The 18,224-nt window shown below is 39.7% G+C and overlaps 1 protein-coding gene across 1 annotated transcript; it reads right to left on the reverse strand.

Moving 5' to 3' along the window:
* Positions 1-6,203: 6,203 nt before the first annotated feature.
* On the reverse strand, positions 6,204-17,492 carry PSMA1 (proteasome 20S subunit alpha 1). Its single transcript, XM_060262947.1, has 10 exons — positions 17,264-17,492; positions 15,131-15,175; positions 12,901-13,002; positions 12,149-12,252; positions 11,012-11,100; positions 10,104-10,174; positions 9,665-9,794; positions 9,197-9,276; positions 7,808-7,912; positions 6,204-6,559 (listed from the first exon to the last, which is right to left on the reverse strand). The coding sequence occupies exons 1-10, from the start codon at positions 17,264-17,266 to the stop codon at positions 6,503-6,505; spliced, it is 786 nt and encodes a 261-aa protein (XP_060118930.1). The 5' UTR covers positions 17,267-17,492; the 3' UTR covers positions 6,204-6,502.
* Between the last annotated feature and the right edge of the window lie 732 nt (positions 17,493-18,224).

Genomic DNA, 18,224 nt, shown 5'->3' on the forward strand with positions numbered 1-18,224 from the left:
TCATAACCATGCTTTTACTTGGAAACTAAGAGTAACTTCCAAAACTGGTGACAAAAAAGCAAACAATTTTTCTGTAGGATTGTCTGAAGGGCTCACAAACACATATAAACCTTACCAACAAGCAGAACTTTTTTTGTAGCAGGAACTCCTTTGCATTTTAGGCCACTCACCCTAGATGTAGCCAATCCTCCAAGAGTTTACAGTAGGCCCTATAATAAGAGCCTTGTAAGTTCTTGGAGAATTGGCTACATCTGGGGGTGTATGGCCTAAGCAGACACACCTGTCTACATTCCTCCCTGAAATAAATCAGTATGGTCAGCTACAGTTAATCATTTTAAGACTCAATGATCTCAATGGGAGATTCAAATGAGAGTGTACACATTTCACTTTAAATGCTTGACAGTTTCATGTATATTACAGCAGGGGTTCTCCACATTTTGAGCCTGTGGGTTCCTTCGGAAATCTGACACAGTAATTGATGTAACACTAGGAAAAAGGAGGAAATGGTAGCTGCCACTGAGGCAACATTACTTTTATTTGAACAGCCAATCAGATATTCAGTGGTTGATCAGGAGATATGCTGGGCAAGTGCCCCACTTGGCTTAGCCCACTTTCTGAAAACAGCTGGTGGGCACCATGTAAGGTCTCAGCAAGTACCATGGTGCACACATGCATCACATTGGAGACCTCTGTATTTTAGAGCATAACTCTAAATAAATCCCTTCAAGATAAGGATGGAGTCAAAATTAAAAATCTGTCCTTATCCTGGAAGTATTTACTTGGAATTATGTTCTAATACAGGGGTCCCAATGTGGGCAGAAGACATGGTAGAAGAATATATTTATACATAAAGTTTATCTCAAAAGATAATAAAACAAAAGAGAGCAGTTGTGTGAGCTTATACCCTCTGTACTCTTAAAACACAAAGTTAATGATACAGTGTCAGTGTTAAGTATTCACACTTGTTGATCCAAGTAATCAACAAGACAATGCATCCAATGCAATAGTAACCAATTGATGTCCATGAACACAAGTCAGATTTCCTTTATATTTTCCTTCTTTTCCTTTCCCATATGGCCCAGTAAGACTTCAAAATCCACTAATACCAAGATAAATCCATATCAATACTGTGGACTTTCTCTACCAACTTGATGTATTAACTGTAGGGCTCCTACTGCAAGAACAATATGGAGAACAGAATATTGGGACACACCTAGTCTGTTATTTTTCACAATCTTAGCTGGATACTGAGTATACAACAAAGACCATGGGAAATGTGTAAACATATTCCTCTTACATATACCACTGGCAGTCAGCTAGGGAAACATTACAGCTTGCGCTGGTCCCTGTCAATTGCATGAGGCATGAAATCAATGTGAGTTTACCCTTCTGTCCATTTAGACAGCAAATACTGGAACCAGTAAAATAATACATGTAGTTCCTAATATTAAAGTCATTTTCACATATTATTAATGCAACCCAATTTATACCAGAATAGGAAATGAGGCATGAGCGGCAATTTACTGGACCGGTTTTAAATCAAACTTCCAACCTATCCATTTTTTCAGTATAGATACCCAGAAAGAGATTAAAAATAAATGTTTGAAGAAGAGTTTTTCTCAGACTTATTTGCTCCAATTCAACATATTTACAATATATGAACCATCCACTTAGATCATCATTGTAGACTCTGCTTAGACACTGTCTTCAGGGGAGGGAAGTGTTGACTGAAGTAAACCATTCTGGGGGGCAGCATTTCATCTCTGGAATACCCTCTCCAGGGAGGCCTGCCTTAGCATCACCAACTTTATACTTCAGATGCCAAGGTGGTGTTCAAAGTCTAATCTAAGACTCATAATCTAAGAAAATTCCCTATATTAAGGGTATTTTTACATAAGCAGCATTGAGCACTTACAGAAAGGTGGTAGGACATACAAATTTTTATATACATACATTTCTCTCTCCTGCACAAATGCTAATTTTTATCCCACTCATCCTCAAAAATGCTGAGGCTAGAGTATATGGTTCTCCACTCTTCCAGTTTATTCTCACAGCAATCTAGGTTAGGCTGAGAAAGTGGGGAGAGACTGATTAGCCTAAAGTCCCTCAGTTAGCTTAATGCCCAAATGGAGCTTTGCACTTAGGTCCCTCCCCCTCCCCTCCTAGTCAGACACTTAATTGAACAGTGGAAATCTTACACTTTATTTTAAATGGCAGTCATTATCTTACCAGTATCTATGTACCCATCCTGCCTAAACCAAAGTAGAGCTGAATAAGCATATCATAAAGGACTGACAAATGCATACCTATTAAATGCCTATTCCAACACAGCCATACAATTCCACCACAACAAAGTGGTTGATGGCTATTAGAAGATAGCTACTCCATGTTTAAAAAATTCAATAGCAGCAAAAAATCCATATTGCAGCAAACACAGCAAACAGTCTTGTGGCACCTTAACAACGAACAGATTTTTCATAATGCTAATGTTATTGAGGATCAATACAGGATCAATAAAACCAGGACATCTTTGATCAAAGTTTCACTTCATACATCTCATGAAGTAGGCTACAGCAATAAAGCTCAACCTGAGTCTGATCAGTTCCTGCAACAAGTCAAGTTTTTGGATGCTGTTGTCACATAAGTACAACCTTATATTGAAAATCCACTGACTGCAACATGTATCTTCTGTACCTGCTATAAACTGCCTCTCACACAGCTCTTTATTCAGGGACTCCACATCGGGAGGATTTATAACAGTAATTCCTGAGATTACAGTATCAACTCAATGAAGGGAAGAAACAGACTGATGAAGCTAGACTGGTACACAGTCTACTACAAAACGACTGCAGATAGTTGTTGTCACCTACATCTCCCAGCTCAAAATAGTTCAATACCTCATCCATGCTCCTGAATCCACTAATGCCCACCCTGGATATTTATATTTCTCTCACAGATGCCATGAGTGGTAGACTTTCCTTGCCTACAGAAGGCCTCCTAATTTTAAACAGCTCCTCACCACCAATATTGGGCTAAAGAGAGACTTTGACACAAGACCATGCAACAAACCAAACTTTTTTGTGTATATGTTTACACAATACTATTACAGGACTCAATAACATTAGCATCTTGGGCCCATCCATTAACTTAAAACTTCAATGTGATAAATGCCACCACGTGTCAACAACATCCTTCTGCTCTGTATACAGGGCAGACTAGTCAGTCCTTAAGCTAAATAGTCTGTTGGTGACCTAAAAATTACAATTCTTCTGCAACACAAAGCGTGGAAGCACTGTTCTGCCCCCTCCCTCACACCAAAGGATTTCAGATTTCTAACCCACTATAGCTGTTATGCATCTTGGCAAACCATGGGTTCCCCAGACGCTAGCTAATTTAGAAAAACTAATGAATGGTCTCTGTAGTTTTCTTAATTACATTTCGTCCTGCACGTCGTGGCTCCTTGACTCTGCTTGCGCCCCGCCTCCCCGCCCCATGACCGTACACTGAAGATCCCTGCACAACATCTGACGAAGTGGGCTTTACTTCAGAAAAGCTGCGTTAAGGTGCCACAAAACCCCTCGTTTTTTATTTCCTGCTACGACATCTTGAATCTGAGCTGGGTCAAGAGACACTGTTTGATACAAGTCACGGCTAGAGCTCCTTCACACCTCACTGTCATCCGGGACCCAGGGCCTCTCATCCAAGAGAAACCCCGAGAACAAGCTCGGCCATTCCCTCCTCACCCAGCGTCTACTGGGCCCCACTTTGTTCCCTATCCCGAAAGAACCTTGCGCGCAAGTGGATTGCAAGCGCTCCTACCTCACCAGGAAACGGTCCGCGTAGCCGCCCCTTAAGCGCACCGTAGCGGGTCTCCCCCCTTCCTGCTCCTGTTCGTTCACTGCAGCTGACGTGGAAGCACTCCGAGCACAGGCCACATCGATAGTACGGTGGCCCTGTCGAGACAAGCTTCCGCTGTACGTAGGACTGAGTCTTCCGTAAGAGAGAAAGTTCGGCCTCTTCCGCCACCCGCCCACAATGAATGAAAAGAACCTTTGACGCTGCAGCCTCGTGCACCTCCCCGCTTCCCTCAAATGTGTATAGATCAGGGATGGCCAATGGTAGCTCTCCAGAGGTTTTTTGCCTACAACTCCCGTCAGCCCCAGCCAGCATGGCCAATGGCTGGGGCTGATGGAAGTTGTAGGCAAAAAACTTCTGGAGAGCTACCGTTGTCACCCCTGGTATAGATTTAAACCAATACAGCGTCTGTTGGCTTTCCCGTTAATTATGAAATGTATGAACCAATCGCATCCCAGATATACATTTACTTTTGATGGGCTGTGGTCCGTGATGCTTAGTCGCACGCAACATTATAAACAATGGGATTTATTTCCAAATTAATGTACATTAAGTGCATCTATAAATTGTGTGTGTTGTAGGCACTTTGAGTTCCCAGATCTGTCGACTATGAAGTCCTTAGCAGCTTAACGGAATTCACTCTAAAATTAAAGGCTCAAGCCTACATTAGTCACTAGGAACTAAACCCTTTGTGAATGTGAAGGGTCTCTTGCCTGAATATGTTTAGGACTGGCTGTGGCATATACTTCTGCAAACCTGGAAGAACCTGTAGGGTTTTTTGGAAGTGGGAGCTGAGCCTTTAAAAAAAAATTAGGGGTTAATCTTCACCCCCACCCAGAAATCTCAGTGGGTACCCCAAGCAGCTCAGGGTGCTCTACAAAAGGCAGCAGGGGAAGGGGGTATCAGGGGAACCTGCCTCGATGAGTGAAGATGTGTGAAATCAGGTAACTCACTGGTTACATGGCAGGAGTAATGGGAGAACCCACATAAAGGGCCTCACAGGGATTAGGTGGGTTGGCAAGGGCAGGGAAGCTAGCAACTTGGTTGAATTCAAACTCACAGCAGGAGGGGATGTGGTGGCAGCAGCTTGAGTTGAGCACATCCTGTGTCTTTCAACCCTACACCTCCAGTAAACTGGCAAGTGGAGTCTTTACCAGGGGCTTGCACATGGGACCTACTTTCAGTCCCAAGCCACCAATCACCTGACAGGTAGGCTTTCACAGCAAAGGGACATTAAATGGCAGAACAGAGAAGAATGCTATTTCCCGGGCCTATGTGCTCTCATAGGTACTCCAGTAGCAGTTATCTCATAGCAAAACATGGCACATAACCGGGCTTTAAAAATCCTCAAGGCCAAAGTATAGATTTCTGCCAACTCTTGAATCTCAGATTTGCAGACTTTCTTAAAAAGTTCAGAGTTAACCATCCCATTTGATTTTGTTATTATTTAATCATCTGCTAAATGCCTTTACTGTACATTTCTCTTGCAGGGCATGTCCTAGGGTACAATAAAAGTCTCACTAAACAGTAGTACAATAGAACTCCAAGTATCTCTCAGGTAACATCTCAGGAGGGGTAATCACAATTCCTTTCCCCAGGCAGAGGTTTTTCCCAGTATCTCAGAAACAGTGGAGGGCAGTCAGAGCAGCTGGTCCCATAGCTCAGGCTGGATCTCTCTCCTCAAAAAGTTGTCTTCACATATGCAAAAAACCAAATTATGATAATCTCTGCTATTGAAAAACTGAGTAGCATTTTGGGTTACTGATGTCATAGAAAAGAAACAAGAGTGATGTGTGATAATTATTGCTTGATTTATTAGTTCATCTTATGTTGCGTTAGGAGGAGCCGTGAAGCATTCAATTGCTAAAAGAATCATGATTGATAAAGGCGCACAGCCGAAACCAGTCTCTGTTCTGTCTGAGGCTTTTCTCTGGTGACTGACGCTTTGTGAGGACTACCTTGTAGAATTACGTTTGGAACTTTAGAGACTTATGTTCAAGAACTTGAGTAGTAATTTTTATCAGTGAATTTGTCTGGTTGATATGTACTGTACCTTTAACGGTTGCTGATAAATTGTTATGATACCTCTAATACAAACGATTTGTTACTGTGTTACACAGTGGTTCTGACTTGTACTACAGCTGGAGACGGGGGCATGAATGCCTGAACGTGGTGGTTGAGGGAAGGAGCTTGTCCTCTGAACAACGCCAGATAACTTTGGGTCTTGGGTACAGGTGCTGGATAACAAAGCATTTACAGTATAAAAAAAAACCTGTAGCAAGCATCTGAGCAAGTAGAATAGCAGAATCAAACACTTTGACAAGGTAAAAATAAGTCTGAGCAAGTGGTTTCAAGAAAGAAATTAGTTTATTTCACAGATGCTTTTTTGAGATAAAAGTAACACATTTCTCATATAAAATGGAATTCCATAGTTTTCTTGTTTAGAAAACATCTTCTCAAAAGAAGTGGTCAGTTATGATGAGTTCTGCTGGCAGCACTATTTTTTTGCCATGTGTTTTAAAGACTGACTCACCAAGATGTATCATTACTATATGCATTTAGTTTACAATTTAATTACCAGGATACAGATGAATGCTCCAGCATTATTGCATATTAAGTAACCTATGCATTTGTTCATGTATAGTACTTAGTGCTCCATTGGTTCATCTGCCTTTTCTGCAGAATCCTCAGCTGGTTGAGCAGGCTTGAAAAGAAAAAAGAAAGTCTTAAGTAGATTCTTGCAAGTGAGGAAAAATTATAGAGCAAAGTTCTAGAAAGAAACATACAACCCCACCAATATTTAATTTAGAGGATACAGAAGTACAATATGTGATATTCAAATATTTAACTTTTCATGCTAATAATTGTCATTAAAGCAAAAGGATGCTCTGAAGTATTTTACCCCAATGTATCTCTTACTTTTATGTATTTTATATCTAGTTACCAAGCCCAAGGATCAGTGTCACACTGGCCAAGATTCAAAGAACCATTAAAATAGTTCCACCTAAGGAGCATATTTCTCAAACCAGCTTCCCATGACACACTGCAAAGGAATGATGAAACTGAGACGACCTTCAAAATCAATTTGTGATATGGGAACAGAGTCTGTTGTTTAATGGAAATCCAATTAAAAATCCCACTAGGCACACACAAGCCCTTGGGCACACCTAAAGTAGCTCTCTGGATCTCAGCCATTGTCTTTTCCTTCTTTCCCTTACAACCATGAAAGCTTAATTTTATAAAGTAACTGGTACCAGAACTTTTATATAGTTACTTGTCTTCAAGAAACTTCAGACAGAGAGGTATGTTTTTGTGCATTAAAAAATCCACTGTAGGCAGCCCAGATTAATTTCTTACTGGTTTACTTTAATATGTAATTTATAACTCAAAATAATAATTCAAAGACTTTTGATTTGAAGGAAAACAATCAAAATGAAACTACAGTTTGATTCAGACCTTAGCCAGGACTATGTGAACAAGCCTTAAATGAGGAGGCTTATGCAGTCCTTCCTCCCCTTAAGCTGATTAGCAACTACTGCTTTCATGTCAAACCAGTTTGCCTTTCTATCTGTGACCAATGCAACTGGCACTTCTACTGCAAACAAGGATTGCAAATTGTGATTTGTTTCCTATTCACAATCCTGGTTCGTAGAAAAAGCACAAACCGCACTTTGCCAATCTGGATGCAACAGCAAGCTATGGTTTGTTACAGAAGTGACTAATTAGCTGATGGTGCATGCAGAGAAAAAGGGTTGCATGAGCAAAACTGAAACTCCTTCAGATTTATTTCTTATGAAAAAGTAAGCTCTGAAAAACAAATGCTCATGCTCAAATCAATGTTCTTGATCTTTAAGGTACCACTGGACTTCTATTTTGCTTCTGAAACAGTCTATAGTCACAGCAAATCAGACATTCTAACAAAACACAACTGTCTCTTATTACACTTGCATACCTTTCTCTGTGGTCTTTCTTCAAGACCTTCCAGAAATGATGCTACATCATCATCATCATAAATAGTGAATTCCATATCTTTACCAACAATCCCAATGGAAACATTCTGTTAAATAATAATTTAAATTAGATTCTCAATGTCTAGTTGTATTCAATAGTATAACTGCCAAGAAAATGATACAGATTACATACAGGACTGTGCATCTTTCAAACAGCAGTAAGGAGGAATTAGACTAGGTCAATTCATGTAAAAAATATCACTATACTTTCTAGATCCCAGAATCAATTCATAAAGAACATTACTCCAAGTGGCTTAAGAATAAATATGCTTCAAAAACAAATACAAAAGGAAGTACAAAGTCGCAGACAATAATCTGGACAAAGATCATTCAACTGAACTGTGGAAACAAAATGCTTTTACGAATTTTCTAGGAACCAAGAGATTATGTTGGCCGAAAGGATGAAATTAGATTCTTTCAATATTTTCAGTCTACAAGAAAGACAGCTAAGGGGAGACATGATCAGAGGTTTGTAAAATTATGCTTGGCATAGAGAAAGTGGATAACTGGATAATGGGAGCTTTGTCTCCTTCTCCCATAATACTAAAACTTAAAATGAAAGTGTTGGAAAATAAATTCAGGACAGATTAAAGAAAATATTGCTTTACTCAACTGATTAAACTGTGGAATTCACTGCCAGGCTAGTAGTGATGGCTACCAGAATATAGAGTTTTAATAGGGGGCTAAACATAGAGGAGAGGTCCATTAATAGTTACTAGCAATGGTGACTAAAGGGAGTCTCCACCTGCAGAGGTAGCAAGGTGCTAAATACCACGGCTAGTAGGCAGCTTTGGCCTTTATATTCTGCGTTGTTTGTTTTGCTCTCCAGGGCAATTGGTTGGCTGCTGTGTGTAACAGTACATTGGACCAGATGGATCATTAGTCTGATCCAACAAGCTCTTCTTAACATTCTTATCTGTGGCTGTTTTCAATCTTGGCAACTGTGTATTTAGATAGGCCACAAAAATTAATTGCACTACTGCAGAAAGTAGGAATTCTGGTTGCACTATTAAGCCAGTGCAAGTCTACTTACTTCTGAGTAAGCCTATTTAGGAATGAGGCCACCAAATTACTGCAAAGCAACAGTGCACAAGAGTACAGCCTAGGTTGGTATTTTATCCAGCTTGACAGCAGAGAGGGTTTGAGCCTTCTTTTTTAGGGCTCTGTGTCTGCCCTGTCCAAGGTGGCATGCCTCTAGAATTCATTCATTCATGCATTTCCTGGTTTACCTTCATTATTCTGAAAATGATTGACTGTGAATTTTGGCTTGGACATCCTATCATCCTGTTCCACAATCATGGGACAAACCTCAAATAAGAAATTGTACTTGCCTTAGTGGTCAGGTCTTGTTCTGCAGGAAGTGTCTCTCTTAAAGCACGCAGCCCATGTTTTACCAGTTCATTCAGATTACCTGCAAAACATATACACTTAAAACCTGTTTAGAAACAGTATTTCTAGAGCTGTTTCCTGAAGTGGAGATATTTAAAATGAACTACTTTCCCCAAACACATAACTGCAGGGCCAGATCGGGGGGGGGGAGGGGTGCTTGCCTCGGGCGCCAACAGGGGGGGCGCCAAATTGGGTATGGAGTCCATTGTATTCTATGGGACCATAAGATAGAATGGCCCATAAGGGGGCGTCATTTTTAAATTTTGCCCCCCCTCAAAAAACATGTAGATTCGGTGACCATATAATTCTCAATAAACCAAGAAAGTCACCCCACATGCAAGAGAAAAAGGGATACAGCAATATAAATATATTAGCAAAATAAAACCAGATAGAAGAACCTCTGCACTTACAGTCAGCAAATTCGGTCATGTGTCGTTCCAAGTAAGTTCGAGCTGACTGGGATCTTGCACCAATAGACATTGCTTTGCAATCAAAATAATTTGCAGAAGGACAGGTCTGGAAGATATGTGGACCCATGTCCTAACAAAACAAAGGGTAATTTGTTTCATTTTCAAAGGAAACAAATCATCAGAGAACACATAAGAATCTTCAATGTTTATTTTTTGTGTTTATATTACACAGATAAAATCAGCAATTAATCTATAATTGTACATGTACTGAATGACCTAGACTAGTATTTTAACCACTTTGCTTTGGAGTCAAGTGAATTGTCATGCATATTTCAGGAAAGGAAATTTCTCAAAAGATTACAAATAGTATGATCTCCAGGGATAAATGACACATCGGTACATTTTTTTTTTACAATTTAAAAACACCCAATGCACTTACATCGTAGCCTGCAATGAGAAGTCCAACACCATACGGTCTTCTTCCATAACGCTGTGTTGGTATTTGTGTTTCTTGAATGTGCTAAGGAATGCATCTCAAATTGCTGGCTCATACATGTAAATATGTAACATTTCTTCATTTAGTGACTTGCTGCAGAAAATGTTTCAGACTGTCAAGCAATACACAAATTGTCTTATATTTGATTAGCAATAGCTGTTTGTTCAGGCAAATTATCACTCAATGTTAAGTAATAAACATACACTTTTGAATGCAAAGAGAAAGCAGATTGTTTTTCTTTAAAATACAGAAACTTTTAAAACATCCAAAATCTACTAGTGAATTTGCATTCTATTTTGTAGTTACTATTACTGCCCCCACCCCCCAATCAATAGGTCTGAAATCTTCACTTACAGAGTAAAGGGATACTCCTAGTTTACTTCTGTTAAGAGCAAAGTATCAAAGTACAATTTTTACCCTGGCCCACAATAGCTCACCAGTAGAAATCTGCCTCTCAAGCTGTGCTGCTTTCTGTACACCGGTCTTCAGATATGAGGTGGGAGGCAACGAGAGAGGAGGTTTTCTGGGATGGCACCTCACCTTTTTATGAACACCCCATTGAGGATTGCCTGGTACCTATTTTACACTCTTGTTGGTGTTAGACTAAACCGTATCTTTTTACCCAAGCTTTTAATTAGGCATTTAGCCTTTCAGCTTTTTAATCGTCTGCTTGTGTTTTATTTATAGTTTTTATGCTGCTGGTTTTTCTTTTAAAATGACAAGCCACTTCAAGCAGGACTGAAAAGATCACCCAGAAATATTCTAAATAAAACAAAGAAAAGTAAGACCTGACAATGTGACATCACATTAATGCTCTTGAATGTTCCAAGATAACAAGAGAAAAAGGATACTGCTTCCAATTAGAGATACTAATCGAGATACTGGAAGAGGCCTATCAAATACAAATCTTGAATCCAGACACTCCTGACGCATGAAGTTACTGTAAGGTTAAAACACAAAAGAGGCAGAATGTGGCCTGTTACGTATGGGTTTCCTTTCATTTATTGCTTCAGTCCTGTCTAGGCCTATTGTTTATGAAGAAGAAGAACCATGACCATACAATTTAAATACTACTATTGAGCTGGTATGATATAATAGCTAGGGTTGTCAGCCAAATAGTTCCTTGTTAAAATACGACTTCAGCTACTAACACTGCAAACGTACTCTTCATAGAATTACACTGCAAGACCCTGATGGCCTTCCCTATTACTATTACCTTACTCTTAGCATATAGACACACATAAACACCCAATTTATAATATCGGACCACTGAGATAATGTGTATAAAGTGCGTTGAAGATGAAAATTTGCTTTAGAGATGTCAAATTGATGTTTTATATGATATCTTGTGCACTGCCCTCAGCCTGGTTTTGCCAGCGTGGGTGGTTGAAAAATCAAACAAATATCTGAAGTCTTGGAAAATGCATTTTGAGAAACAATTAAAAAGCAAACTGTATCTGATATGAATCTGAGATAAATGGCCCAGTACAATTGTATATGTTTTGCAGCTTTATCTATCCTTCTTGGCCATGTACAAGACCAATAAATCCTGACTTGTCTATCTCAGTGGAATACTGCAAACAGCATATCTAATTTAATATACTAATTACAGATTCTGGGAACACACTAAGTGTAAAAGGGCTCACTGCATGATCCCAAACATATTTACTCAAAGGTAAACCTCATTAAATTCAGTAGGACCTACCTCTTGTGAATTTAGAACTTCAGTGAACTCTTAAAAGTGTGTTACTTTGGATTCTATATACCACCTGGCACAATAGGCAGCAGAAAATACATACTAATGTTAACAACAGTAATGTATATTCCTCATAGTATCTGCTCAAGGAATCAAGATGTTGAACTAGTCCACGGACATTCTCCTAATTAGCTATAATGCCACATTCCAGTTGTTGCATAAATTAAAACTGTGTGTAAATCAATACCCTAGTGCCATATGCATGATATTACAAATCAGCATGCCAATTTACCATAGAAGTCTCGCATCAGCTGTAAGTCCAGCAATAGAAATACCAATATGGTTGTCAACATACAGGATTTTTTTCTGATGGGCAGCCAGCTCAGACTGTGCCCTCTACACATACAAAAAAGAACATTTATGAGAAATATAGTTAATTCACAAATCTGTAAACTTCTACAATAAAAGTTTAGCATAGATTCACAAAGGAACTAAAAGTGTCTGCAGGGGGAATAGAGTACATTTAAGTATTGCAAACAAAAGGATAGCCTAATCAGTACTATCATCAACTAAGTTTACAGTGATAAAGACAAATGTGGGGAAGAGACCAGTGGTTGAACATGTGTGTGACATGCAGGCAAATACCAGGTCCAGTCACTGGCATCTCAGGTAGTATTTTATTAAAATTCATATTCAGTTGAATAACTTCTATACAATTTTTCTGAATTTTCATCCCATGGATGAAGCTCAAGTTATAGATAATGGCCAGCAATTTAGTTGGCACAAGAGATGACATGATTATTTCTAGTGTACATAATGCATTCTAAGCATTTTAAAATTAACAACAGTATCAAATCTAAGAACAAATTATCCATTTTTATTATCACATGCAAAAATCCTATGTGCTTACAAATACTGTGCAAAATAATTTATCCACCAGACTACACTATTGCTTTTACCATCTGACATCGCATTATAAAAGCATTCTATATTGTGTTTCCATTAACACAAAGAAGTCATTTCAAATTTTACTCCAAAGTTTACCTTCAAAGCAACCAAAACAGCATGGACTTTTGATTTCAGCCCAACAGTTGCTGAGCCTTGCTTGACAGCCTCCATTGCATATTCAATTTGATGAATTCGGCCCTAAATAACAGAATATAGTTTAAAATGTATAGCCTTATAAGCATGCACTCTCTGTAAGAGATCTGCGCAACCTGAGTCAACTCTGGCAGAATGCTGAAGAACAGGACTTTTCGAATTAATAAAACCAATCTCTTGCTGTTTTTGTAGTGTTTATTTGAAACAGAACTCCTCCATCGGAAGTTACCTTTTAATTTTATTTGCTGTGATCCCAACAGCAACTAATGTATCTTGCTGCCAAATATTTTAAATCATTTTCCAAAAGAATCCCAATGCTGGCTTCCACAGAATTAGAATACAAAATTAATTTGGCAATATGTCTACTTCATCTGACATAGCAAAGTTCTGGGGAGGCAAGCTGGTTCCCAGTTCTCATTAAGCCATTCTGATTGTTCCCATCCTCTTTCATCCTGTCTCACTCCCCTGACTGCTAACAGCTGGAAGGTCAATTGCTGGGCAGTATGCTTCTTATTCTCTTCCATTGCAGGTCTGCTGATCTTTTCCCTGGCCTGAAGTAGGTGAAGCAGCTTGGTCTTAGATTAGGTACTAAGTAATGGCAGCTGAGGATCAGTTGCTACAATGTTTGTCCCTTACTCCTTTCCCTATATATTTATCTAATAACAAATTCTCCATTTTTATTATCACACACAAAAATCCAATGTGCAAAATTATTACCACCAATTATTAACACCAAAACCCTTTGCTAGCTTTTTTTCTGCAATGCTAACAGATGTGACCATATGCAATCTACTAACAACACTGTTTTCTTCATAAAAGTTTAAGAAGCTCCAACTGATAATGGCCCATTACTGCAGACTGGTTTGCATTCAGCTTCTCTCACCATTACAGTTTCCCCAGGTCATTCCATTCTGAGTTGCCAGAAATCTTAATTCTAAGTAGGTGCCTCTTATTATTCCAAAACAGTACATCCCATAATATCATGAACACTGTATTATAATTCAAGGCAAGCCATTCCTCTTTATCTCAGGTTAAGCATTTTAGCGTCATATTATACCGATTACCCTATGCTATCATAGCCATCCTATGCTAATCCTTTGAACTGCATATTCCCAACTAACTCAAAGACTGATAAAGATATATTTGCAAATGAAAAGTTGTTTTTTGAGATGAATACCTTTAGTTCATATCCTACCTGCATACAAAGCCACCACTGTTTTACATTACACTACAGGCACATACTTTTCTTTTAAACATGAAAGCTATATCAGTCTCTTTGTGCCTCAGCTCCTCTTTTCCCCCTTCTGTAATATTCCCTATAAATATTCCCAAAACTATTTCTTCTCTTCATGGCTGGAAGCCAGAAATACCTCTGGGCTCCAAACGGTCACATCATTACCACACTGGTTGTGAAACTCAAAAAAACTCCTCTTGAACTAAATATTGTTAGTTTTAGCCTTTAAGTAAGCCCCAACCTGGATAGGCCAGGCTAGCCCAATCTCATTAGACCCTGGAAGCTAAGCAGCTGTTGACCCTGGCAAGTATTTCCAAGGAATACCAGGGTTGTGATGTGGCAGCATACAATGGCAAACTACCTCTGAATGTCCCTTGCCTTGAAAACCCTATGAGGTTCCCCTAAGTCAGCTGTGACTTGATGAGGGGGGGGTCTTTATGCTGTCAATGGACTTTTTATCTTTACCACACCTATAGCATTTCCACAACAACTTTTATATTTGATCAGAGTAATGTATGAAACATTACTGAGTTGCATTATTGTGTTATTATTAAAAGAGCCAGTTTAGTGTAGTGATTCTTATTTGGGAGAACCGAGTTTGATTCCCCACTCCTCCACATACACCTGCTGACTGACTTTGGGTCAGTCACAACTCTCTCAGAGGCATTCCTCTCAAGAGCAATTTCTGCCAGAGCTCTCTCAGCCCAGTCACAGGGTGTTTGTTGTGGGGAGGGGAAGAAGATTGTAAGCTGCTCTAAGACTCCTTTGGTTACTGAAGGGTGGGGTATAAATCCAGTCTCCTCTTCTTCTTTTGCTACATGACACATTCCTCTTACCGCTCCCCCCCCAAAAAAAGAACTAGGTACAAACCTTTCTTATTACAGCAATGAGATAAGTAAAAGTGAAATATATAACAAAACTGACAAAATCCAGAAATACCTGTGGGCTCCAAACGGTCACATCATTATCATACTGGTTGCGAAACTAAAGTGAATAAAAGGACACCATTAATGAGAACAGCACATTCAGAAGGAAAAACCAAAGTACTGTCTTTACAATAAATATTTATATTAATATAATCTCCCCAAAGCTACTCCTAAATGCTTGAGGCTTTAAAGAGCATTTATATAAAAACACAGGTGCAAGGATTTTATTTTAAAAATAAGGTAGTTTCTTTTATGTCAGTGATTACAAAAAGTTTTATGATTAAGACAACTCCTGTGCTAAGATGCACAGAATCACCAAACTATACATGGTATATAAATGCACTAATATGAAAACTCACTGAGTTGCATTATTATGTATCAAAATTATTATGAGTTTTGAGGAAAAGAGCTTCAGTATGCCCTTCAATCTACATATCCTAAGCAGGTTGACCCAGAAACATGTCCCGCTGAACTCTCTGGGATTTATTTCCAGTCTGAGTATTGAGGCTTTAAACCTGGCAAGCCGCCTTTATTGAAATTCAAGAGGAGTTCTGCTTTCAGTTTTAACTGGAACAAGATTTCTTTCTAACTACCTATATTGACTGATCAGGATAAAAGTGTAAGAATGAATCAGCTAGAGCAGAGGTGTCGAACTAGTTTGTTATGAGGGCCGAATCTGACATAAAATGAGACCTTGTTGACCCAGGCCATGTCGGGTCGGGCCAAGCCATGTCAGGCCAGGCTATGTGTGTACCTATTTAAGATTAGGTAGCAGAGATAGACATTTTATAAAGAACACAGGCAAACACAAATATATATTTTTTAAAAAACTCAAAACATGCTTAAAACATTAGCACTCATTAGTCTTAAGGATGCTTTCTTTGTATTTCTCCCATGGGATCCAGAGAACTGCGCAAAGGAAGCTCTGGCTCTTTCCTTCCTTCCCCAGGGGACTGGGGCTGGGGGGGGGGGGAGAGAGAAGCTTCAGCCAGTGGAGAAAAGTGGTTTGCACTGTAGCCTCTGTGCAATTGACCAAGCCTTGCAACGCATGATGTTATGTAGAAGGAAGCAAGAGAGGGGGAGAAGAAAGCAGATGACAGTGAGTTGCTTGCGGGTCTGATAGGAGCCTTCCGGGGGCCTGATTTGGCCCCCGAACTGCATGTTTGACACCCCTGAGCTAGAGAATGGCAAAATAAATAATTAATTCAGGGTACAAGGTTTAATAGCAGACTTTGAAGGATGACGGAAGACAGGAGGGCCTAGCGTGACTTTGTCAATGGGGTCGCAAAGATTCAGACTCAACCGTGTGACTAAATAACAAGGTTTAACAGTACAACCCAAATAACAATTACTCATAAGTAAGTCCTTTTCATTTCATTGGATCTTAGCTTCAAATAGGTTGTAAGAAATTAAGGCACCTCTACATTTTAAACATTTTATTTCTTACTTAAATAGTTTCATAAAAACCGGACTAGTTACATTTAATTCAGAATAACACTATTTTAAAGGTTTTTAAACTTGCATCACCAGTATTCAAAAGTTGTTTGATACATCTATACATTATTAGACTCCTACACTAAAAGAAATCAGGTGCTTTTTTCCCCCTTTTCCCAAAAGTGGTGGAGCAAACAGTGGGGTAGGAAGCAGAACAGTTAAGGACTGGGGAGAGATTAGGTTCATATATAAATCAGACAGTTGGATTTAATACGGTGGGGAATGAAAATGAGAGAATTTAAGAGATTTTGGTTCAGGATCAGGAACAACAAAAACTCGGAGGGGGGGGGAGCTTCGCCTACTACAAAACTGTATTTGATGAGTCAGCTGCTATTTGGCAAAACAGCAAAAAACACAAAATTCCTCTGTATTAGTAAACACGCCAGATTTTTCGGAAGAAGAAACAGTGCGCATGAAAAGGCGGCGTGGTTTTACAAAGAGCGTCTTGGGAGATTCGGAAGGTGCAAAACCATTCAGAAGCAGTAAGTCTTTAGGTAGCAGAAGCAGCGCTGCTTGGGCCGCAGACGAGCAGCCGACATGTGCTGACTCACCTCCGCCACTCCGGGTAGGAAGGAGCAGAGCCCCACCCCCCTCCTCCCGCTCCCTCTAGTTCTCCCTCTGTCTACTCGCCCCCGATTTTCATTGCCCTCACCATGTCGGCGACTCTCCAACACCGGCGTGAACGCCCGACCACCGAACGAGAAAAGAATAGTTCGGCAAGCACTGAGTTTGGACTTGGACACTTCCTTCTGACCCTGCTAAGGCAACGAAGCCGATTCCCGAGTCGCTGATTGAAACTTGGCGAGATAAGCGACGTTCGCTGACAAAGGGATGGCCACGCAAAAATCGCAAGTGACGCTCCACCCAATAGAACCACCCACACGCGCATGCGTATTGGGGTTTTAACGGCTTTCGTAGAAGACTTTGCGGCGGAGTGATAGTAAGAAGAGCCGTGTTGAATCAGACGCATAGTGCAGCTGGTCAAGTGGCATCTTTAAGACCAACACAGTTTTTTATTCAAAGTATAAACTTTCGTAAAGTCTGTGCACACTTTTTCAGATCCTGTCAAGAAGTGCATCACCAGAAGCACACTTCTTCATATACTGTCAAAAAGTGCGCACACAACAGCTTATACCTTGCATAAAACTTCGTTGGTCTTAAAGGTGCCACTGGACTCAAACTTTGTTCTGGCTGACGCCAACACTGCTACCCGCCTGAACCGTTCCTTCAATTTGAAAAGGATTTTAAAACAGCGTGTGACAATAAGAGAAAGCTACTGATTTTCAGTTTGGAAACAGCAGGGAACAAGGCAGCAATTTAATTTAACTTCAGTGATTCTGCAAACTTTAAGAAGCAGAGGGTAATATTTTAATATTTATTTATTAAGCTTATATCCTGCCCTATCCCAAAATGGGCTCAGGGCAGCTCACAACAAATATAAAACAGATCAAGAAAAGATGGCAGAAAACAAAGATGACAGCTCCCAGAGCAGTCCATTGTGCCTCCCACAAGATGCTAGTCAGATAATGTATTTCTGTAATTAATGGAGGCCTACATGGATTGAATGTCCGCCACCTCAGCCAAAGGTCTGATGGAACAGCTCCGTTAACAGG

The sequence above is a fragment of the Heteronotia binoei genome, chromosome 21 (assembly GCF_032191835.1).
Source record: "Heteronotia binoei isolate CCM8104 ecotype False Entrance Well chromosome 21, APGP_CSIRO_Hbin_v1, whole genome shotgun sequence".
In the NCBI taxonomy this organism is placed as follows: Eukaryota; Metazoa; Chordata; class Lepidosauria; order Squamata; family Gekkonidae; genus Heteronotia; species Heteronotia binoei.